Source organism: Lipophrys pholis (genome assembly GCF_963383615.2).
Source record: "Lipophrys pholis genome assembly, chromosome: 8".
In the NCBI taxonomy this organism is placed as follows: domain Eukaryota; kingdom Metazoa; phylum Chordata; class Actinopteri; order Blenniiformes; family Blenniidae; genus Lipophrys; species Lipophrys pholis.
This window is the reverse complement of record NC_137630.1, coordinates 11,590,068-11,615,270: the sequence shown is the minus strand read 5'-3', so window position 1 is coordinate 11,615,270 and position 25,203 is coordinate 11,590,068. Positions and strand designations below refer to the sequence as shown.

General features: G+C 40.5%; 1 protein-coding gene across 1 annotated transcript in view; it reads right to left on the bottom strand.

The window, feature by feature from the left end:
- The window catches only part of sema3bl (sema domain, immunoglobulin domain (Ig), short basic domain, secreted, (semaphorin) 3bl), a 67,528-nt gene that overhangs the window by 16,442 nt on the left and 25,883 nt on the right, over window positions 1–25,203 (bottom strand). The window contains exons 3-6 of the mRNA XM_080469157.1: window positions 22,987–23,049; window positions 12,011–12,130; window positions 2,523–2,613; window positions 134–250 (exon numbers count right to left, since the gene is read on the bottom strand). Of these exons, the coding sequence (XP_080325283.1) occupies window positions 134–250; window positions 2,523–2,613; window positions 12,011–12,130; window positions 22,987–23,049 (391 nt within the window). The remainder of the gene's footprint in view (window positions 1–133; window positions 251–2,522; window positions 2,614–12,010; window positions 12,131–22,986; window positions 23,050–25,203) is intronic.

Here is a 25,203-nt window from a genome sequence, read left to right as displayed (position 1 = left end):
TTTACAAAGAGTGCGAGCCAGCGTGGGGGAAGAAAAACAGGACAAAAAAACATGTATCTGACTGAACCTAAACCCAAAGGAGGATTACACTGTGAGGAAAATATCATTATATTACAGATGATGAAAGTGTTACCATGAAGGAGCTTTTGGTCAGTCTCTGTCCTCATGGTGGAGCGGCCTCCCATACTCCTGAATATCACTGAGTCTCTTCCCAGGAAGTCGGCCGTCAGCCCGGTGTACAGCTCCCCGCCTGCAGGAGGACAGGGACACGCCGGCGAGGAAAAACAAGAAGTGAGCACAGAAAGAAACAGCTGCAATAAAAAAAATAAAAAACTAAATTAAAAAAAAGAGTTTGAAGGAAAATAACATTTGGCACAGGAGATAATTGGGGGAATCTTGGATCACAGAGAAAATTTGTGTGGTTTAGGCAAATGAGGTAGAGGCAGGAAACAGGGGATCTAACAAATCCAATGAGGAGCACAGTAGGAGAGCAATATGAAACCCAAACACAGCGCGTATTGTAAACCCTCCACGGAGATTTAAGTTTACATTACAACTGCAGACAAACTTTGTGCACGTACAAATAAAACTACTATTTCAGTGATATTGAGAAATGTATAAGGTGACAAGGTTTTCTGTCGTCAGCATGATCAGCTGATGCAGAAATCACTTGGTGAAAAGTCACTACTATCAAGGCTGTTAAGTATCAAGAGTCTTCAGAGATACTTTCACTGAAAGTGTTTTTCTTTTCAGCAAATGTCTTGAAGCTCTTGTAGAAACAGAATCTGACCACAGAAGGCTCCCTTCTGACTTCTTCTTGATTTGGTTGCAATAACAACAAGATCCACATGGACGTCTGTCACATATGGTTATAAAAGATGGAATAATACGACCTGCAGATGTGAACCAACAGACATTGTGTTGACGGGGGCTTTGGGAGACGGTTATTTTGGAAGAATATTAGGGATGGTCAATGACGAACAGAACTGTTTTTCTCTATCTCATCCTAAACTGCAATCCCAGAGTCAAAGCAAGATTTGTAATCCAATGATTGCCTTCCCTTGTGTTTCACTTTGCCGGGTTATCAAAACCTAGATAATGTTAAAATAAAATGCACAATGAGGTCAAATATGAACTATCTGGGATTTGCACACCATTTATCTTTCGATGTTCATCCAACTATCTTCTGCACCATGTTATGAAATGTGCAGGGAAGATTTACTGGATAATTTATTGTGACCTCTGGTGTTGAAAGCAATTCAAAGTGGAGCCAAGGAGGAAGTCAGGACTTCATCCTGGTGACCATTGTTTATGTTCCACGGTGACATAAAGAGCTGACATTCGAATATTTTAGGTAATGTACCTAAGTTAGTTTGCGTTTATCCTACACTGGTCATAGAACATGGCAGCGCAGTGGTGTAGTGTTTAGACAGAACAACATCTATACTGAGCATATTGATATTAGCAAACCACATAAAGCTGCATCTGTCCAGCTCTGATATATGATTGAAATTCCAACTCAAAATGCTTGTTTCACAGGTTTTAATATTCAAATTCACAAACTAAAATTCCATCTGGACAACCCTGCTGACCTGAGGAGGCCTACTGAGATCTATCTTCACAGGGCGTACTGTTTGACTGCTCTGTATCGGTCTTTATTCTTCCAATAATCTCCTGTGTGTGTATTGGTGTGTATCTACATGCATCACTGCTCAGGTCCAAACTACTACTAAGTATCTGGATTTGATTTAAGGTTTTTCTGCCAAACACGGTACACAGAGGAATAATTTAGGACGCTGAAGCACCCAGCTGCAGAGAGAGGAAGGAGTTTCACACGCATGCACGCACGCACGCACGCACGCACGCACGCACGCACACACACACACACACACACACACACACACACACACACACACACACACACACACGTACTTTCACCTTCAGTGGCTCCCAGGTTTGTCAGTCACTGACATAAATCAGAGGTTTTTTCAAGCTCCAGCAGATACCTGATGACATCCAGGGAGAAACACGCAGGACTATTTAACCTCGTCAGCACAAGTCTGTACTCTGAATATATCAGCATGTCAGAGCCAGGGATCTTTTTTCTCTCGCTGCTGTTGGGAGGCGTCATTATCATTTCAAAAGGTCTGCACTGAGAGGTGAGGAGTGTAGAAACGAATGTGTTTGGCATTTTAAATAGTGAGATTTGGCAGTTAAGAGACACAAAACTACACAAGAGACCACGATAATTTGTCACAGAGACATATTAAACTGTATTGAAAGTGTCTACTGTTACTGCTACTCAACAACAAAACTCGGTGAACGTGTGCGAGAAAAAGTTATTTGTAATGGATTGTTCCTTAGTTTCTCCAAGTTTATAAAGATTTACAAGTATTGTTGATTTAGGGTTTCTAACGCAGTGACAGTGGACACAGTGAGGCATGTTTCTTTGAGGACCTTGATGTAAATTGCTGCTCGGAGCTTTACAGATCGATGAGGAAACAGTTTCATGGGCCACGTACCACTGAAGGTGCTGGCGAAGGGGAAACTGGGGTCGTGTGGAACTTTCCCTCGTCCACTTTCCACATTCAGGGGGTCCATGGTGAATACATGCTGGGACAGGGGAAAAAAAAGACATCATTACAATAAATTCATATCGGCAGGAAAAATCTGATCAAAGCTCTTCTCCAAAGGCATCGCCAGCATCTGCTCGCTTAGTGTGGTTCACACTACAAAGCGATGGTACCACATTTTCCTCATCGATCATCAGATGTGAAAAATCTTTTTTATCTGACTCATGGAAAGACAAATAGCTTTGGCTGCACAGTAGAGCAGCAGTGACCTTCCACAGGGGGTGAGTTTCTCCACCTGTATGGCCGACCTACTGCGTCACTGTGCTGTTGTCTGCACAAATTAGGAAAACAATCACTGGCTTCAGTGTTTTAGATCTCTTTGTCCTCTCACTGAACTTGGTCTGTCTGCGATGAGAGGAAATGCAGAATGGGTGCAGTTGTGCCAGAGTTCAGACTCGTTTCCCGCCCAGTTCAATCGGCCGATCGGTTGGTTTCCTGACCGGCGGGTGTTGCGGAGCCAGAATAAAGAAAACACTGCTATCAAATCAAAAATACATTTGCTAGTCAAACTTTATCAGCTTTAAAATAAAACTGATTTTATCACTTCCTCCGCAGAAACTCTACAGTCTCTGACCGAGAACAATAGAACTTAAGGCTTTCTGTGGTAATAGTGGTAACCATACCACCTCAGTATTTTAGAGGGATGATTTGTCCAGGTACAGTTATTTCCATCTTATTCACAAAAAAGTGTATAATTTATTTATTTATTTATTTTATATATTTAGATAATGTTGTTATTGGTAGTTGTTTGTATGGCTGTATGTGCATCTATGAATACGTGTCAATATTAAGTGACTACATGTAAATGTTCTTATAAATTCTTGTTTTTAATTAATGCTGCCCAACAAAACCCAAATATACTGAGTTATAAAAGTCTTTCTGATTCTAATACACTGAGAATAATTCCTTCATATTGATAAAATAGACTTGGAAATAAATGCAACATTTTTTAAGCATGAAAGAGAAGTGTGATTAAACTATGTTTGATACCTCGAATGCAAAATACTATTTCAAGACATTTCCATATTAACATCTTTGTGCGTTTGTTGTTTATCTAAAATAAAGTCCATCGATCCATTGATGTAAACCAACTTTTCCTGTTGAGGGGTGCTGGTACTCATCGAGTTTGCTATAAAAAAAACTATGAATATATCCATAAATAATTTCCACATGATTTCAGAGCAGCATGTCAGGTATTTCCTTCTTGAATGCATTTCCTGTCATGTGTAGCTGCAGCAACAATCAATGATGTTAAACTAAACTTGTGCTTTGTCCAAGACTTTACTCTTCTCTGAGTGTTCACAGCCTCACCAGAGCACAGAGGATGGGAGCAGCAGCTGCTGCAGAGCCAAAACATCTCACATTACAAATCAGGAAGCACCATCAGTGCCAGTGATAATGCAATTACCACACTGAACGACACAAACAGCACAAGCCCTTTTTAATGAAGCTGAGATAACACAACTGGGGGATCATTTGGTGGGTAATGAGTTCAACTCAGGTCCATCCTCTCTTGTGAGTGCGACATGATGATCTCTAATTTGAAGACGATGTAAATTCCTTTATTAAGCAAGTAGATCCATTACAGTTTGAAGCGATTAGAAAGACACGAATACAGAAAAGTCGAAAAGATCCAGAAAAATGGGGAGGATGACCTCTGGCAGAGTTTGAATCATATCAAAAAGATCAGCTGGTCGACTAACATAACCCCAATCTCATCACTGACACTTTGTTTTTAATTGTGGTAATGCTCTCTTAATCTTTCGACTCCACTCTTGTCTTGTTACTTGTCAACCACTTTCCTCAAACTCTCCTCAGGACCAAACTACATTCTTGCTTTTGGTGTAAAAGTTCTGGTTTTTGTCTGATGCAATTTGTTACATATGTCTTCCCTTGTGTGCTCTGAGGTCAGTGGATTGCATGTTGAGTGTGTGTTTCTGTGGCAGTGGACACACACGTGCACACACACACACGTGCACACACACACACACGCACGCACGCACGCACGCACGCACGCACGCACGCACGCACGCACGCACGCACACACACACACACACACACACACACACACACACACACAGCTCAGCTCTGAATCTTCTGTGTGGTATTTGGTGGATGGCTTTGTGTTGAACGTGTGAGGCCATCAGGTTTTTGGCAAATCTTTGGGTTACATTTCACTCCAAGTGTGTGGAGTTTTTATAAGTGTGTGTTATTTCTCAGGTGTGTGCAATTTTAAAAATGAAACATTTGAATCGGCTCACTAGAACAAGTATTGGATGTGTAAGACGTGAGACAGAACATAAAGGTTCCACAACCACGTCACTCGTCCAGGAAACACTCGTTCTGATTTTCACTGTTTTTCATTTTACTGCCTCCAGCTGTGAATAAATATGAAAGTAATTAACATAACAAAGGTTCCTTTCTTCATCCTTCACAGTCAGTCAACTTCACCTGACAAACACTGGCCACATCTTTGGACTCTGTGATGTATCAGGTCAAAACGGGGTCACTGCAGACAAAAGCTCTTTTGTTACGAGATCTTTTCTTCCAAACTCAACACCACCAACGTACCAGGCCGTGTCTGCCAACACAGTGATCGATGCGACTCCAAATGTGCTCCACTCCCAGCATAAAGAGGGAATGGAAGGAGACAGTAACGCTTCGTAGTCAAGTCAAGTCCGCAGTACTAATTTTAAGTGTCCTCACTGTGAACTCTGTGTCTCAGACCTTGTTCCTCTAATAGACAATGGAGTATTGTTTATAGGTGGGCGAGTCTTTGACTGAGCCGAGATCACAAGGGAGATGATGACATTGAACTTAGCTGAATGAAAATACTGAACAAACCTAAACAGAGGACAATACCACACAGAACGTTTTGTACGTGCATGCCCGCGTAGCACAAAAGCACAAACACGGCAGACTGCTTCAGCCCAAACTCCGTCTACACCGGCAGATCATAGATCTCAGGAAATAACCAGACATGGCCAACTTTTCTATTATAATCCACATTTAGCTGTTTGAAGGAAGAGTTTTTAAAGACTTCCACAGGTGTTAAAGTGACCATGAACAGCCCACCGCAGCGCACCATGCTTCCACACAAGGTCACACTTCATTAAGTTAGAGGCGATGCGGGATATTTCATAGTGCTCCAATCTTTCAAACAATTTTTCCTCCAGCCCTGCCATCAGTGGGATTTAAGAGGATTTTCATATTTCGGATTCACTTTTTGGAAAATCTGATCCTCTGAATCAGGAAAAAAAACTAACATAAAAAGATCCTTTTTAACAATGTGTTTATAGTTTGTTTGATCAACATGTAGCAATTTCCTTCCATTAGTCACTAGATGTTTCTTACTTTCATGAATTTCCAGTTGTTTTCCACTTCATAATCATACTTCATCTTTCAGCACCTTTTTGCCCTCTTGTTTTACAAGGTTACGTCATCATTGTAATCCTCATCTGAATCTATGTGTTGCACTTCTGCATTTTTTATATGGACGTGACAAAACACACCATGTTGGAGTGTGTGTGTGTGTGTGTGTGTGTGTGTGTGTGTGTGTGTGTGTGTGTGTGTGTGTGTGTGTGTGTGTGTGTGTGTGTGTGTGTGTGTGTGTGTGCATGCAGTCACATGTCTGTGTTATCTCATGGTGAACCAGAAGAATGGCACAAGTGCCTGTGCGGCTGATTAGACTGTCAGAGTCACTTTGGTTTAACTCTGCCAAAACAAATACACACTTGCTCTGTGATACCGAGCGAGGGAGAAACATTCAGGCCACTTCGTACTCGGCTGTGCCAAGCTAAATACATTGGGCTCACAGGGAAGTCACTACTGACACTTGCACACAGTTTCATTGAACTTGTAAAAATGTGGGGTTTTTTTTACATGATGTATTCATTGACTTCAGTATTATTCATTTGTTGACCTTTCACCAAGACAAAATATAATGGTCACTGCACTTCAGCAGCAGCTTTAAGGGCATAAACAGTGAATTTTTGCGAGAAGAAAACAACAAATATATCTGTTTTTAAAAACGTGTACAGGGACAATTTGATTTAGGTGAAAACTCCTTTCATAAACTGGACCAATTGGGCTTTTTTGGGTTGAATGTATTAAAAATATCTGTCATAAATGAAAAGAATTGTACTATACAAAAGCTCCAGATGCCAGTAAAACTAGTTCAATACGGTTCCTATAAACAAAACAGACCAGACATGTTAAATCTCTTTATAGTTAATGAGGTGAATTCAGTGACTGGTCAAAAGCATTTGAAGAACAAATGATCCAAAGTTATGATTAAAGCAATTCCTCACATGACTCTATGTTGACTTTTCCACGTTGTTTCACTGCGAGTTTTCTTCTGTTCGAAGAGACAGAACAGGCAACCCCACTAATCTTCCTTCTTATTCCTACATTGCCACATTCCACATCATCAGATTATGACAAAAAATAATGCAGAGCACACAAGAGTGACAAAAGAGGAACCAATTAGCCTTTCTGCTTTAATCACATCAGCCGCCCCACTGAGTTCAAGCAAAGAAAACATCCACATTTTCAGTTTCCAGCACTTTGCTCTCCATCCTCCTCCCTCCCTGTCCTCCCTCTTTGCAAACCTTTTGACGGAGTACAGGTTGATGCCACACCAACAGTAAAGTACAGTGAAAACAAACCAGCTGCCCTTTGAAATCTGTTGATTTGAATCGTCTGTCTGACTTTGTGAGTTTCATTTCTCTGAAATTTGTTTAATTTGTCCATATTTGACCACCCAGCACCGGCTGAAACTTCCTATTTAGTCCTATTTTACAGTTTGAAATCCCTTCAAGCATCTTAATGGAAACTCGGTCAACCAACTGAACCCATTTGATGTTGTGTTTGGTTTTTTCCTAACTGTCCACTTCAATAATGACCATGCTCTTTCATTGCTTTCCATTTCTCTCTCATCTCAATTTTATTTTCGCCATTTGAAATTGTTTTGACCCAGTTTTCATCTTTGTCCAGTGAGCTGGTTTTTCCTTGGCCAAAGAGACTCCAAAACATACAGGGAGAGTTTAAGAAAAAAGTGAAAGATGGAAAACAGAACAACACAAAATAGAGGAGGGGATGGAGGGATGATTACAAACCGAACCATTGCTATTCTGAAATATCTTACTCATTTCAGCGAAAATGTGAGAAACACCATCCAAAGAACAACAAATTAGGAACAGTAACTAAAATGACCTGAAAATAACTTAATTCATCTTCAACATATATAATTCTAGAGACGCAACTCTGATAAGAGAATAAACCAGTGATTTATAAGTCACTTTTAACTGATATAGCAAACTATTAATTAATTATTGGCACTGTGGATTTTCCAGCCATATTTGTACTTGTGGAGATCACAAGCAGAATCAGTAAAAAAACAGTCAACTTTTAGGATAAAATCAAGCAAGTTTAGGCCCTTGAAAGATTTACTTTTCGAATGTTTGTTGTATGTCTCTACATTCAATCGGTGTCTCCATGCCTATTTGCAACCCAATATTTTTCTTTGATTGAAATGTACATGTCTTTCATCATGTTTGTGTGTTTTACCGTCTGTATCCCGGCATATTTGTGTATTCAAGGTGGTGTGTGTGTATGTGTGTGTGAGTGTGTGTGGTCTGGTCCTCTTTGTGTCGTCACTGCAACATGGTGATTTATTTTCCCGTCCATGACGCTGCTGGGCGGCTGTGTCACTCAACGCGGAGACTCAGGTTTAATGTGAGCGTATCGATGTGGATTTGTGGCTTAGAGGCAAAAAATACAGCAGCTCAAAGCAAAGATTATACGATCAAATTTTGTGTGGGTTACATTCGATACGCCATTAATTATCTGTCTCGCACAGAAAACCGTTTTTGTGAAGACACGTTCATTCGATGAAAATCCCCAGCGAACTCCAGACCAGCTGAAATGTGAACAATTATTTCTAAATGTTTTGGTGGTTGGCAGAAAAACTCTTCGTGACCTCCCAGAAATATGAAGACTTCTGACATTGCTTTCAATCATGAGGTTATGCTAATTGGTTTGTGGTGTAGATTGTTGCTGAATGCAATTTGGGGTTTTATGTCTATATAAATAATGTCATCTAATTAGGATTCGCTCCCAATACAGGACGGTAACAGCATGGCCAATAGTGATATTTTCATCAAGACATTGTTTGACAATCGAAGCACAGATTTCATCACCTTGGCCCAGCTGCTTTAAATGGACCCACAATGTCGAAGGTTTTGTGTAAAACTGGTGAGACGCTTGGACGACGACAAATCACCAGGCGGCGGCGAGACGGACGGAGAGGGAGCAAAAGTGAGAGGTGGCATGAGAGAGATAGAAGGAGTATGACCACGGCTGCCCCTGACGGAGATGAAACACCTTGGAGGTCAAAGGGCATCCCACCCAGGGTCCAGTCCGAGAGCTCGCAGCCTCGGTTCCTGGGAGAGGTCAGGCAAACAGTCGGGATATGTTTGTTCTCCACCAGTTAACGATTGGTTAAATAAATGGACAGGCTCCCTTTGGAGTCGTCCATCCAGGCGGACTCTCAGACTACCGGGAAAAAGGCTGTTATGTCTCTGAGTGACGGCAAACACGCACGCACACACGCACGCATACACACACAGAGTGAAGAGCAGCCGAAGTGTTAACATCATGTAACAGCTGAGGTGGTCTCACACATATTCAGCTGACATATCTTGTTTCAATCATTTCAAACACAGACACAAACACACCTCAGGGTGAATGAAAGAAATGCTGCAATAATTTAAGAGACAGCTGCACTACTACCAAAGATTAATAAATATGGAAAACGTTGAAACTTGAATTGGAATTTAAAGAGTCAGAAGTGCCCACACATGCCAGCACAGGCAATTAGCAAAGTCAAGCCAAATAATTACTAGAAAATGAATTCATCCACTTGTACATTAATAATACCACATGCTGGAGGCGAGCAAACCTCAATATAGGCAGAGGCAGGAAACACCCTGAACAGGTCAACACTAAAAACACACTCACATTCATGCCTACACGCAATTTAGAGCCACGAATCAACTTCATGCACATTTTCTTAGACCGTGGGAGGGAACCGGGTTAACTAGAGACAAAACAGCCAACACACACAGGAAGAACATGCACACTCCAGGTGGATTCAATACAGATTCAGCTTGAAGCACTGAGCTCCAAGTTATTGACCTAATGGAAAACAAGCTCATAATAATATCCTAGGTTGTGGCCTGATTGCAAATATATAACGATCAAACAGATTTATTGATAATACACTAGTCAAATGACAGTTTAATCATCTTTACTCACAAAACAATTCTAAAACACATTTATCTAAGGAGGCCCAGACTGAGAATCATTTCTGTATTACAAAGCAGTAAAGTTTAAATATTGTTTTTGTCATTGCTTCTCCTGATTGCATCAGGCAGGTTATGGAGATTCACACATTTGACCTACTTTTCCTGACATGCAGGCCTTTTTCCTGAAATACAATGCAACCACTGAGAGCTTCTGCTGACTTCTTTTTCTATCTCCAGTTTGACGCTTTTTGAACCAGGTATAAAGTTATTAATGATCCTTGGAAAAGAGTGATTTAACATGAGCTTTCAAATGCTGGTGCTGGTTTTCGTGATGTGCAATAAAAGTCAGGGTGCAGGAACCGCAACAGGGATGATAGATTGAGAAGGAGACAGAAAAAGGCAACACCTACGAGAACACACACTGTGCCGAGCACCAAAAGCCACGAGCAAAAAGATCCTACAATGTAGTTTTTGTGATATATATGCGCACAGAAGTCACCCACTCTCAGAGGTTGGCACTCTCCCATCTTACTGTCTCATTCGGAGCTCGTTGCCAACATGCAGCCTCCGCCTCCCCTCCTCATGCCTGGTCTGGCCCCCTCCCGCTGGGTCAGGCAGGGCAGCACACTGAGCAATGATTTGGTGAACCTCCATGAAACAGAGAGTCTTAATAGCTCCATTCATTGATTCTTGTCTTTCAAATGGCTTCAAGAGTGAGCCTCTGCAGAGGGTCCCACTGAGCTGAGTGGCTCTGAAAAGATGTATAGAGGGCCTAACTCTGCGGCCGGGCGGACCCACGGGGGAACCCATGGCAGAGCTGCCTGGTGAGACTTAACCTTGAACTCTGGGGATCTGCGTTCAAACCCGAGCCAGACTTCGCCGTGTTTTTCTTATGAAGCACCTTGGCACCGACCATATTCCTTCCATTAGCCCAGCTTCCTCCACATGACTGCCCAGAGGCCACCCAGCCATGCTGCATATCAGATCGCCTGCGATACACAGGCAGTGTGCTTTAGATGCGGCCCACACTTTTACAGCGCAGGTCCACTATTCTTTCTAAACACGTTCATTAACCCAGTTACATTTTGAGTTTTACCTAAAACCTTTTTGATTTATCACTTGTCAGCTATTGTCAGCCTTGTGTTTTTAATGATTAATCACACTATTACACACGCGCACGCATGCACACCAATGAGGAAATCAACTCATCCAACATTGGAGCAACTTGGCATCCGGTATTTTTTATTCCAAGTACACATGGTAATAAGGATTAAGTCACAGTCTTTGCAAATGGAAATGGACAAATTGAACCACAACTGCACATTAATTTACATTTGAAAACTCGCTCACCAGTAAAAAGTAGGGCTTCTTTAAGCTATTTACGGTTTGATTTTGTTGTTAAATCATTCACTATTTTCAGAGTCTTCAGCAGTCGTGCCTCCAATGCCGTTACTCAAGCAAGTCAGCAGCTAATGGGTGAGGAAACTGGAATAGTTTGGTAAATAATATAGCTATCATTCTCAGGTCATTTTGGGGTCCAAAGCAAAGTTTTAATCATTCCTCCTGTAGCTTACTGAACTGCGTGGAACTCAAGAGTCACGTTGTTATTTCACTGCTGGTTTAAAATGACCAGTCGGTGCTTAAAAAGTTGACGTAATTTACAGTTTCCAAACATTTCCGACAGGAAATGAAGGGAAAGTGCAGCTAAGAACTAAGAGTACTAAAATATGGTTCTTGGACAACTTTGACAGCGGCACACCACAAAGCTTTCCCCAAAAACTCTGACTGATTGTTATCGTTCGCATGCAGTTGCCAACCGAAAGGACATTGTGTGTGTGTGTGTGTGTGTGTGTGTGTGTGTGTGTGTGTGTGTGTGTGTGTGTGTGTGTGTGTGTGTGTGTGTGTGTGTGTGTGTGTGTGTGTGTGTCCATGTGGGTGTATATGAGCTTTCTATTTGTGTGTTTTGTGAATGACTGATGCCCTAAGACATTTACATCCCCGAGGCCCCCTACAGTTCTACGCAGTGGCCTCCCGCTCACACTCACACAGCCTCATGTTCAGACTGCTCACCTCTCCTCGGTGTCCCACGTAGATGAAGGCACACATGGGCTGGAAGGCACCGGTACCACAGGCAAGGAGGTGAGTGCGGTTGTAGGGCTGCAGGAGTCGAACAAAGTTGGCACACTCGGTCTAGAAAAGGTTCAAATAAAGAGAGACACGTCAAAACTTTGCTTCTTAAAAAAAGTCCAAAAGGTAACATACATAAAGTACAAATACTGTGCACTGAAGTGGATTTTGTAGGTATCTTTAAGTATTTTTTTTTGTATTTTTCTCCCAACATTGGAACACAATTATGTGTATCTCAATAGGCTCTTCAAATTGGCTTGATCCATTTTTTTTTTTTTTTTTACCTTCGCTGACAACATGACGTGAGAAACATTAACAATACAGAGAGGGGAAGTTAACCGCAGAGAGAAGCCATCAATTCATCACATCTGTGTGTCCCTCCCAAGTCACTGCATCCACTTCTCCACTTGAAAGCTGTTTGAAATACAGTTTAATCTTGTTGAAACATCTAAAGTGACAATTTAAAGTTACAATGAACAGAGACTGAAAGTACCAAACATGATCAGGTTGCACCCATAAAGTTTCAATGCCTCAAACTTTATTGCAAGTTAGATTAAGTAGATTATTGAGTAATAAAAGAAAAGAAGAGAAAGAAAATTGAGTTGTGAACGTTTACTGCGGCACACACACATACAGGGGAGAATCCTCGGACACGCAAATCTTAAAGTCGCTGAAAAGAAACAAAATGATTTCTTAACAAGTCATATTGATCCCACATGTTGTGACGAGAGTTAAAAAAAAAAAGTCCCTTATTAGATGAAATGTGATAGTCCCCACATATATATAACTCATATCTCTGATGTTTGGACGACGGCCAAAGCCACAATCAAGGACGTTTCATCACATTCAGGTCAAAGGAACCTGAGAAATACTTGGGTGCTGAGGTGAAAACACGTTGGACAATTTGGCAGTTTAGACGGGAATAAATGTGACTTCAAATATGAACTTTCACATGATTAAACGAGGCGATATAAGGAAGGAAAATAGAGACTGTTGCTTGATCAGAGACTAAAGTAGATTAAATCAGATACATTTTAATGTCCACAGATATCAATGTCACAAAGCAAAAAAAATAAATTAACCAAAGAAACTGACACTAAGAAAACCAGCATTGGGACATTCATATGCTTCTCAGTGTTCTCGAGGAAACAGGGAGCCCGACTACTTCCTTCTTCCTGTCTGCAACAACAGCTGAAAAGGAAGGGACCCGTTCCCGCGAGTTAACCAGGTCAAACTCATATCTGCCCAACAAGCTCTTCGGGTAATCTGTGTGTATGTGCATGTATAGACACATGTCTTTTTGCCTTGTTTTGTATTTTTATGTCCATATGTTGACGTGTGCGGGCGTCCACTAAATCTGTCGTTCTGCGTGTGGCCCGTACTTTTGGTTTGTGGCCTGTGGACCTCTGAAAGTTTCGGTCCAATACTTCAACACTGTTGATCATTTCCCCGGGTGCTTTGTAGCGTTTCAGATGTAAACCATGTCAACTGCACTGAGAAACACTTTACCTCATTTTTTCCCTCTTGTCTGCCGCCTCACTTCTAGACCCAAACAAAACTAGAGCGGCGATGAAGAGAAACACATTCATAACACCAATGTTTTCAATAAATCTATTTTTTTACGCTCTGGGATTTGAGTTGGATTTCGTTGTAAGATCAACATGTGTCATCATTTATCTCCAGGGTATTAAACTCTAAAGGAAGGAATAAAATATAGTTTGTCTTTACACTGTGCATCTTTCAAGAGTATGTAGAGGATCAAACTGTATTGTATTGTATAACAAATGTAGTCAGGAGTGTAGTGGTCAGCACTCGCGCCTCATTAAAAAGAAAATCCCCAGTTTGAGGCTCTGGGAGACTTTCCATGTTGTCTCTGGTTGTGAGGGTTTTCTCCAGGTATTAAATAGCAAGGTACGCTGTACAAGTTGGATGGATGTACAAGGTCCATCAGATAATACTGAGAGGATTAGAGAATAATAATCTGTTTCTGTACTTTCACTTGGGGAGTCAAAGCGAGCATCTGCATGACCTCAGAGAGCAAAGAGAGGAATGACGCTCGAGGAAATATGTCTTTTTTCGCCCACTCCGGGACTTGTGGTTTTCACAGTCCTGTGTGGTCCTACGAAGATTAAGTGGCAATGAAAGGAGTGGTGTGTTAATCAAAAAGGAAAGTGGTTTGAGTGCTGAATCTGGCTTTGTCTCACTGGGACTATGTTGTACATTCAGATACGGCCGAAAATCTCTGCATAAATAACTAGGGTCAGGGCACGCTGGCGAAAACAAAAGCTTCAAGTGTTCATTGATTAACCATCTCATATCTCAGGAAGATTGGCCCACCACAAATACTCTTTCCCAGAAATCCTCCTCATAGCTACAATGCAGAGGTCGCCCACAGAGGCCACTTTTATGTGTCTCGAGCCTTAAAGAAAACGTGAACATTTTAAACAATGAAATATTACCTTCTTGCTCCGAGACATACGTATCATTAACATAAACACACAAGGAAACTGCCAAGAGCTCTGGCAGCCACTTCTGGTGATTACAATTCACAAATTCAAGATTAATTTCCCATTGAGAACAGTGATTTATTTAGGCCCGCACAACAGGAAGGCTCAGAGCGTCCATTAATAGCGCCAGACTTCAAAGTTCAGCGGTGGACCGACAATGCTCGAACAAATATAGACCGCTACTGTTGTAGGAATCACAGTTCAGCCGATGGGTTTCTTTCTTTTTTTAAAAAAAAAAAAACTTGGCTTAGAATACAAAAGAAGTGAGAGCTGAAAGAAATGAAAACTGATGCCTCACTCTTGGTAGAGAAAACACTCTGTTGAAATTAAATGAGTGGTTTTAAGAAGTTTGAATGAACCACAGCCCAACAATTTCAATCAAATTAAGATTCTTTTACACAGGCGTGTGTGTGGGCTTCTTCTCAGACCACGTTTGGAGAAAGTTACCTGAAATCTGTCTTTAATTTGGATGTTTTTTCCAGATCAAGCTCTGGATACCATCTGGATCGTCATTATTACATTTATTTCCTATACAAACTCAACTAAAGAGCCAAGATAAAAAAAATCATACTGCTACTTCAATTACTTTTATTGACCCCTGGGAAGATGGGAAAGCCAGCTAAATCAACCAAAATTGTGTGAGTTGTTTCTACAAAATCACAAGACATTAAGTTCTTTCATGTCAGTTTTTTTTTCACGTGGGTCCAAGTGGTAACGTAATGCCATAATAACCTTTAAAGTTACACTTTAATTTTAGAGTATTTTAGAGTATACGTGATGAAAATGTCTATATTTTTGCAAAACCAAACAATTACTGCAGAAAATTACTTCAATCCAAGCATAAAGCCAAATTTAATGATATCTTTTGGTGTAAAACACAGTGACGTCTCCAAATGGGTTTTTTTTAAACTGGAACGGACATTCGGTAGAGAGCAGGCCTTCGCCAACGCCACAATTGTTTCCGGAACCGAGTTAGCATCACTAGCATGGCAGCTTTTAGCTCATGTCGATGCTGACTCGGTATCAGGTAGCTACATCAATGTGTGCAAGACTGAGCAGGGAGCGTCTCCATGGCAACAGACGCTGATCTCCTTTAATCTACTCCATGAGGTGCCTCTCCCGTCTGCTTTGAATGGGGAATTTATTTGCAGTTTTATAGGATTTATTTGGAAACAGTTAGTCGTTAACGTCCCAAAATCGAATGGCTTGGTCCTTGGATGATGAAAAATCCTCTCTGACAATTTCATGCAATTCGGGTCAGTAGTTTTTGCGAAAAGCTGGTAAAATACATACATACAAACCAATAAATAAATACATGCAGACGAAAACATAATCTTCTCCTTGACAGCATGGCTTTGAGGCTCGTTTGATAGCAGCGAGGTATCTGGCTTTCATGGCAGCATCACCAATATCTCAGCTCAGGTCTCAGTGTTATGTTGTGTCTGCTTCTCTTAAGAAGGTTGTTTAAAAAAAAAAAGGTTTTCTTTGAAAGGTTTTTGCTTGGTGGTTTGGCGGGCCGAATTGGAGCCTGTTTGCACAAAACCTAATCTTGCTTTGAAACTTTGTATTTTTGGTTACAAAGCCATCTACTCTTAGCCAATATTCAAACAGGGTTTTTCCTTTAAAAAAAAAAAGGAAATTATCACGACCAATCAACCAACATTTCTTTCAATTGTCTAAAGCAAATTCTGCTCTGTGTTCCTGTATTTTATCTCCCCACCACAATTAGCTTCACACTCAGTAATGGCCTGGTTTGCAGGGCGTAGCATGTTTGGAACACTGAGGTAGAAAGCTTGGCCACCAGTGAGATGCTACTTGGAGAAATGTACGTTTGTGGTCACTGGCCAGCTTTTGAGCGGAGGCCATTTAGCAACGGTCCAGCGAACACGGAGCTAAGAGCATTGGAAGCTCCAGCAGCCAAATATGCTTTATGAGGAGTGACCCGGGTGAGGGGAGGCAGGCTTGAACATATCCAGCAGTTTCCAGTATAAACAGCCAATGTTCAGCTGAAGGAACTCAGAGTCTGTAACACGAACAGGAAATGAGGACCAACACATTCACACACACAACAAACAAAACTTCCGATAAACACATTCAGAGACACACAAACATGGCGGAGGCAGTTAGAAGCTGGTCAGAGGGCTGAACTGGCCCGCCCAAGTCTTTGAGGATCAAAAAGTCTGTTTGATTGATTTCCAGACACTGAAAAACAGACAGTCATGGCAAGAAACTCTCTCCAAAGTAGGTGAGAAGATTTTTCCTAACATTTACCAAATGCTCCTGCTGCGTAACCAATCAAAGATTCATTTTAGCAGAGGAAACCGCAGACACTCGCTTGGCTTTCTGGCAGATGTAAGAACTGCTGTGAACATTCACCAATGCCTGCAGCATCTTTTTCTCATTATTGTTGATAATACCCCTGAATTATAGTCCAGTGTATGTTCATACTTCACCGATATACATACATATATATATATATATATATATATATATATATATATATATATATATATATATATATATATATATATATATATATATATATATATATATATATATATATATATATATATATATATATATATATATATATATATATATATATATACTTTTCAACTTTGTTTAACATTTGATCAATTGACTGGTCAAGATTCAGCAAAGTCTGTTGTTTTCATTCGAACTCTACACTAGTTTCATGAACGCATAATAAAGAAAGTTGTATTACTCTCATGAAAGTCCAAATCTTAGCGAATGAATTGATTTTATCAAACATACAGAGTACATCTTAATTGTTATCTTTGAGTAATGCTTTTGAGTGTAAATCGTTTGACCATTTTATTAAAAGCTATTACCTCATTTCGGATCTGATGGCAGCAATGCATCTGTAAAAAGTTGGGACAGAATTGTGTTTAACGTCGTGAACAGCCCCTATTTGTGTCTGTAAACTGCTGGGAAATGAACAGAATTAACAATTGCTAGTGTTTTGGAAGATGAATGATGTCTTATTCGTGACTGACGGTTGCTGCTCAACAGTCCTGGATTTCTCATTGATCTAAAGGACCTGAAGGCCAACTCAGCTCGACTCTTCTACAGTGAATTCATGATGTTGTGGTTTGGCTTTGCTCCGCTGAAATATGCACAACCTTCCCTAAATCAGACGATATTGTTCTCACAAAGGTATAGTTACTTTTCAGCCTTGGCGGTGTCTTGTGTGAGCTGCCCGCATCACAGGAAGTAATGAGCCTTATACCATTAAAGTGATGTTGTTAGGTTGTTTTTTTTCCCAACTGTGAGCTGATAACAAAGCACATTGCTGTCTTTTCTCTCTGCAGGACATGTCTGTGGCTTCAAAAAGTTATTTAAATCTTCCTCTAACCACGGAAAAGTACTTTTCTTTAGTCTGATTTGACTTTAATGCTGAGATGACAGCAGAGTTTTGGAAGCTGTGGCTTCGTCTTTGGATGATACAGCTTTAACTTGTCTTTCACAACTGTGCTGCTTTCACAGGTAATCATTTCTGAACGTGTTCCTGCGCTCATACAGTGTTTCTGGTATAGAATACAGACAGTTCTGAAAAAACATTGACCCTGATGCTTGCATGACAAACTACTTCCAATTCTGAAATAGTGTGATTGACGCTTCTTTGAAAACACCTGTAACAACCAAAAATATAATAATGGCCAATAACAAAATAAGTTTGGCTATTTCAAAAGTAATAAAACCAATATTGTAATAACTTGCTGATAGTGTAATCAAACATTTGAGCCATTATTATAAACACATTTCTAAAAGCTTTTTTGGGGGGTTTTGAGCAGTTCACTTATCTAAAATAGGTTCAGTGAATGGGATAGTCATCACATTCATACATTGAGGATACACAGTGTGCAGCACTATCAATCATGGTTTTAAAAAAAAATTTGGCTTTATTACATAAAAATGACCAAAATAATTGTGTTGCTCGCAATTATTTAGTTATGGGTCGCTACAAACATCTTACAAGTCTCTGAAATGTTTCCCTAACTTGCCTTTCTAAGTCAGTCTTGTTACTGGCATGTTAATTAATCTAATATCTTTAGAAAGGCTTTCCTAATAGTTTTCTGACATACAATTTACTACTATTATAAGCTGTGATGCTTGTACAAAAGTCGAAATGACTTCTTTTTTTTTTATAGAAATGGTCCTGTCTGATTATTGCCATATAAGATGAAAAGACCATTCTATTGTTGCATAATTATGATATTTGTCAAGCTGTGCATCCTTGTTTTGTATATATTTTCATTATAACTACATTATAATCACACCTGCTTTTCATCAGGTTAAAAATACAAGCTCCTAATCAATAGACAAAGCAAGAAGAGGATACAATGAGTGAAGTGAAAACAAGTGTGTTAACAGGTCGAGCATGACAGTGCATGTTAAGCTGAAGTCAGCGGGTGCCTCCCATCTGCCTGGTATTTATTTGTCTGAGCTGTGATTAATGACGGCGAAGGTCATGAGGTGGTGACTCTGGGAGGAAACGCTATCAGTTAAAACATGTCTAAGGTGGTAGACACTTGTCCCGGAAAGATGGGGGGACACAAGCTTTCATTAAGAGATAAAATAAGCTCGTAGGATATCCATGGTGTTTCTGTGGCTTCTGATAATGAGAGTTTTTGGAATGACAACTGTACATTTCTCTTTGCCTTACTTGAAAAGAATTGGTATGCCTGTAAATTTAAAGAAAACTTCTAGGTTTCGTATCTGTCTGAAATGTTTAAGCTTCTAAATCAATTCGCCAAACCAAAAGTTCCTAAAACACAACGTGCAGTCCTTTCAGCTTTCAAACTCTACAACTCTTTGTGTGACCATGTTTAACCAACACAGACGGCAAACACATGAGATGTAACACATGTGCCCGACTGTGTGTGTTTAAGTCTGTAGATGCTACGGCTACAGCAGCGATCCATCTAATTTGACACCAGAAACACACAGAAAATAAGAAACGTGAAGGAATGCAGGGAGACGTCGGCGCAGTTTAACAAAAGCTGACAAACATCTCAATCTGTTTCTCACTTACAGCAACACACAACACACACGGTACAAACAAGGCAGAGTCAGACGGGGAGTTACACACAGCTTGTTTTAGGAGCCTCCTTTACACACAGGATGGTGACAGTAACACGCACACACACCGCACACACACACACACACACACACACACACACACACACACACACACACACACACACACACACACACACACACACACACACACACACACACACACACACACACAGCACTCTGTGACTGGCGTGTAGAGGAAACACCTAATAAAACTGAAACAACCAATATGAGACATCCAAGACACACCTGCCACTTCTACCACAGAGACCACGCACACACCTCTAACCCGTTCCAGATGGAGATGGTCGGCAGACTTCTTGTCAAGAAGGTTAAAAAATGATATATTTTACCACTCTCATACCCAAGTATAGCCACTGTGTGTGTGTGTGTGTGTGTGTGTGTGTGTGTGTGTGTGTGTGTGTGTGTGTGTGTGTGTGTGTGTGTGTGTGTGTGTGTGTGTGTGTGTGTGTGTGTGTGTGTGTGTGTGTGTGTGTGTGTGTGCCAGTAATGAGCACCTTTATATTCACTGCTGAAGCCACTGGGAACCGTATCTCCAGCTGAGATCAAATTAAAAAAGTCACAGTACATCAAAGAAAGAGACTCATTAGGTTTTTCATTTATTCCTTCCTTTTCGCTTTTCTCACTCAACTTTCTTGATTGCCTCTTTCCTTTTACGTCTAATGAAGACGTCCCGATGAAAAATGGATGCAATGAAGAACACAAATTAAAATTTAAATGGGGAAAAAAGTGTTGATAACGTGATTCATCCCTACGACGGGACCACATGACAAAGAAAGACTCCTGTGTAAGGCTGAGCCACAAGTTTTACTCAGTTTTACACACGATAAATACTTCGGATATAGTATATTATTTGTGTTTAAGAAGCCGTTGTGAGCTTAAAATAAAAACAAATTTATTTTATTGAATGAGTTATCTAGACTGATTTTCATCTGATTTCTAGTTTCTCCCTGACCATGTGGCCCGGAGGTCATGTAATGTCCAGGTAGGGTCATCATCACACCCCAGAACCTTATACGTTCATTTTTGGGATTGTATTATTCAAATTCAGATTTGTTTCATTGTTTTCCTTGTTGTGACGTCAACTGATTCTTTGCCGGCTCAACTATCAGGGGTTAACTATCACAAAATGACCTGCAGGTGAACAGGAACTGTTAGTGATCCTAAGTGGCTTTCCATCATTGATTTTCCACAATGGTTTTACACCTGTGCCGCCTTGGGCCATGTTTGTTGCGGCTTTGGTACTTTTCTGATCTGTTATCTTTGACTTTTGACCATAAAGATTAACAATGCGTGGAATTTAAACTCCTTAAAGAAGATTTATGCACTGACATTAAAGAAAATGGAACAACTTCACTTTTTAAAATGTGGTTACTAACAATATCTCAAAAATTAAAAAATAAAGTTTAGACTACAGGTTTTATCTTTAGCTGGATTTGTAATGAGTCTATAGAATTTGCTGACCATATGAGATCGAGAAAACAGTTCAATAGTTCAGGCGCAACATCCTTAAAAGCTCCATTACTTCAGGTCTTGAGGCGATTGTTGAGCAGTTATTAGACGTAAGAGAGGTTTAGCGATATAAGCAGGCGCGAGGCATAGTCCGTAAAGAATCCCATAATACCTATGCAGACCACCATCCGGACTTCCACTGGATTATGAAGAAATCCTTGTATGCTCATGCTGCTGTCACTAATTGTAATGCGACTTAAACCAGCATCAAAGACACAGCATACCTAAGACACTTTCTGTTTGACCTTCTGACAGAACAATCCACACACATAACAGCAAGACTCAAAAACAACTTTTTTTTTTTCTTTGTGACCCACAGCATCTCAGAATGGACTAACAGGAACTTTTCTTTGGGTTTTTAATTCATTTTACATTTTCTTTTACACCACATAGTAAAAGTTGTATTTATGAGAAATTGCTGCTGAATAAAAGTGAAATAGTGCAGCACCTAAAATGACGATAAAAGTTCTTCTGTCTAATGTTATTGCGATGTTGGTAATCCAGCCATTCGAGGTACTGACACATTTCTGCGTGCAGGTTTCATTTATATGTATTTATACTGATACATTGTGTTTCTTGTCATCATCGGTGGCTATAGTTACACACATACATTGTAATTTCCATGTCTCCATCTCCTCCCGCTTGTGACATGTGTTCTGTTTTGTTTTCTCTGTTCTCGCCTCCTTTCCTCCCACCGTTTGTGAGCCTTCATTAGCAGAAGTCGTCTCCCCTCCCTACTTCCCGAAAACAGCTACAGTTTTCATCGGCAGCAAAGACCAACAGAAACTCTTTCAACTCTTCTCCCTTTTGGCTGGAAGAGGTTTAATGCAAATTTAGCATTGCAACAAAATATACTCCCCGCAAGATGCAAAAGAAAGGATATTGTAGTTCAACAAGTGCATAAAAAACATGCATGCTGGCTTTAAAACCTCATGAATGTCTTTCGATAAACTCACAAGTCTCTTGGATGGAGGAGAAGAACTGTGATTTAAGTAGAGTTGAATCCGGTGTGGATACAAGCTTCTGCTGATTTGCAGCCAACATCTTTCAAAACCCACGAACCAAACTGACAAGCTGACGGAGAGATGGAGAAAACTGCTTCTCTGTCCTCATGGAGGCATTTCAGGGACGAGTAGAAAGCTGTTCAGCAGCAAAATGTCAACCCAGTCATTTACTTTATGTAAAACAAGGGTCAGTTGAGTTTGTTTTTGGCAATATTACAGTCAGAGTTCAAGTTACTGGAAACAACAACGACATCCCAAAGGTAGACACGAAGACTCGGCTTGTACAGCGAAACGCCTAAAGAAACAGGCACAAACAGAACAAGCAGGCAAATTATAAAGTCAGCAGAGAGACAGATATTTGGCAGAAGAACTGGTTAGAGAGTACATGCAGGAAATAAGTACTCAGGAAACAGGTCTTGAAGGGTACGGCAGCAAATCTTCACCAAAAGCTGTGGACAAGATTTGGCTGAAAAGCGAGCTGGGCTGTGTAAGCGATTACAGCCAAGTGTTACAGGGCGGGAGGAGCAGATTGGTGAGCAGGTGGTTGGAGGGTCTCTGGACAACTGAAACATGAGGGCAGTCGAAGGGCAGGTTAAGCAACACTGCATGAAAACATGCAGAAAAGTCGCGCAGCCAGGAGATAAAGAGTATCTACTGTGAAGTGAATGGGACGATTCCAGTGAGCCCAACAGCCTTCAGTCTAGATGCAGAAGCACCCGTATGAAAGCAGTTTAAATGTTTGACCAAAGACATAATTATCAATGAAAATGTTCACCTGTGGTTCCTTCCCTGTTTGAATGCAGTCCTCTCTGTTCCCAGGTAACGGGGGCCAGTAGATCTGTGAGGAAGTTTGGGGGAAAAAAGACCACAATGATTAATGAACCCATAACCATGAGATAATACAATGAATCACCTCATCCAGCTATAATGGAAGGTGCAATTACTTTGTGCGAGCCACATTTTTTGGTGGGATTCACTCAATGCAATCAAAACATGATAATCAACAGGTTTTTTTCTTTCTGTGTGTCTTCAAATAAAGATTTTCCGCCTCATAAATCCAACTTTAAAGCAATTAGCAGCAAATTGAGCAGAGCACATCCTGCACACATGGTGAACCAAAACCAAAGAACCTCTGGCTCGTGAAACAGAGACCGATTTATTCCTCCACCAGAGGAAACTGCTGGTAGATATCAGCGGTTCAGGGAAACCTCAGCAGCACACACACAGATCTTTTCATGCCTTATAGGGACTTCACATTGCCTTACTTTCATTTCATGCAGTTTATCCTAACCTTAATCATAAGATAACCCATAAATTATGTGTTAGGCAAAAAATAAAGTTATTCATATGAGGAGGAGAATATAAGGAATATATGAAATAGAAGTTCAATATAAAACAGTGATTTGTGTCAAAACTAACATGAAATTCAATATAAGAAGAACTATGCTCATCTACTCTTAGTTTTATTTCAATGTGCAGGTTAAGATATAAACCAAAAGAAAAACCAGAATATATTTCACCCTCTTTAATTCATCCGTCAATTTTCTCCGAAGCTCCAAAGTTGTTTTCACATTCTTCCAAATGAACGTGAAGTGAATCTCAGATAAGCATGAAATACATTTTGGACGTGAAACAACAGACCTGTTTCTCACACTTCATTTTACAAATGGAAAATGAAATGAAACTGCAGCCGAGGAGACAAAAATTGATTTGAGCACCGAGTCACGTGAAGTATCAAAGGGCTTCTGTGAAACAATAGATGTCTGTCTGGACGAGTGGGAAATTGGCTTTACAAAGACAATAGCGACCACAGGGGGAAAATAAAGTTTTTTTTACTTTATCTACATGTATCCAGTGTGTATATAAAATGTGCAAGCTTGTGAATCAATGGACACCGTGAAAGCTGCAGGGTGTCTGAAGAGTTTGGACTAACTAAAAGTGATGAAGTGAGAGAAACAGACACGGGGAAACAAAGAGCTCTAATTTAGGTTGAAAAGTGAATTTCTGCGACAGTTTGTTTCAACACTAAAACATTAAGACACACTCCATCACCTCACACATTTCTCTGGAGTTTTCAGATCCAGCGCAGAGTGAAGGCAAAATGGAAATCACAAGGAATAAGTCCAGTTTAAATTACAGCTATGATGCCTTTGTGCCATAATAATATCGATCACGTAATACTACTACCTGAACCACTGAAACGGAGTCTGAAAGGTTTAATTATCAGCCCAACTAGTTCTGAATGTTGAGCTTACCCGCAAGAGTAAGATTGTGGGAAGCATTGATTGATATCACTGGTTGGTTTGAGTCTACTGCAGCTGACGTTAACATCTTGTGCAGTTTGTCATTTCATCACAGAGCTACAGAGACACAACTACAATTTACACACGCATGCCTGCAGTCAGATTTCAGTACTATCCAACCTGAGCCAACACGCTTTTGAAGTGCCGAAATAAAAGCAGCCGAGACACCATTCATTATTGCAGCAAATGATCTGTCATTACAATACAAATGAGAGACTGCTGGCAATGATTGACTGGTTCACTTTGTCTTGTGTTGTAGTAAGTTTGTTGATGACACCTTCAAATTGCAAACTAGTCAGTGACAACAGCAATGAAAAATGTTGACGAAGAAGATTTGGCAAGTTGTTCATGGGTGCAATAAACACACTCCACTCTGCGGCCCATCCCACAAATGCATGTTCCTTACAAATGTAGCACCACTGAAATTCAGCAAGTTTTCCAACGGTATAAGAAACAGCATTGTCACAACAAAATGCACCGATTAAGAACCTTTCCTGCCGGTGGTGAGCCCACGGAAAGTATTATGTTCATCTCCTGGCAAACTGTAAGATACATAAAGTGACCCCCCCCCCCCCCCCCCATGACTCTGTAACTTTTATCAGACAGAAATTAAAATGTGCCTCAATATACTTACAGAGATATTGTAGTTGTGTGGAAACAGAATTTCAAAAAGGGTTGGGTTTAATGTT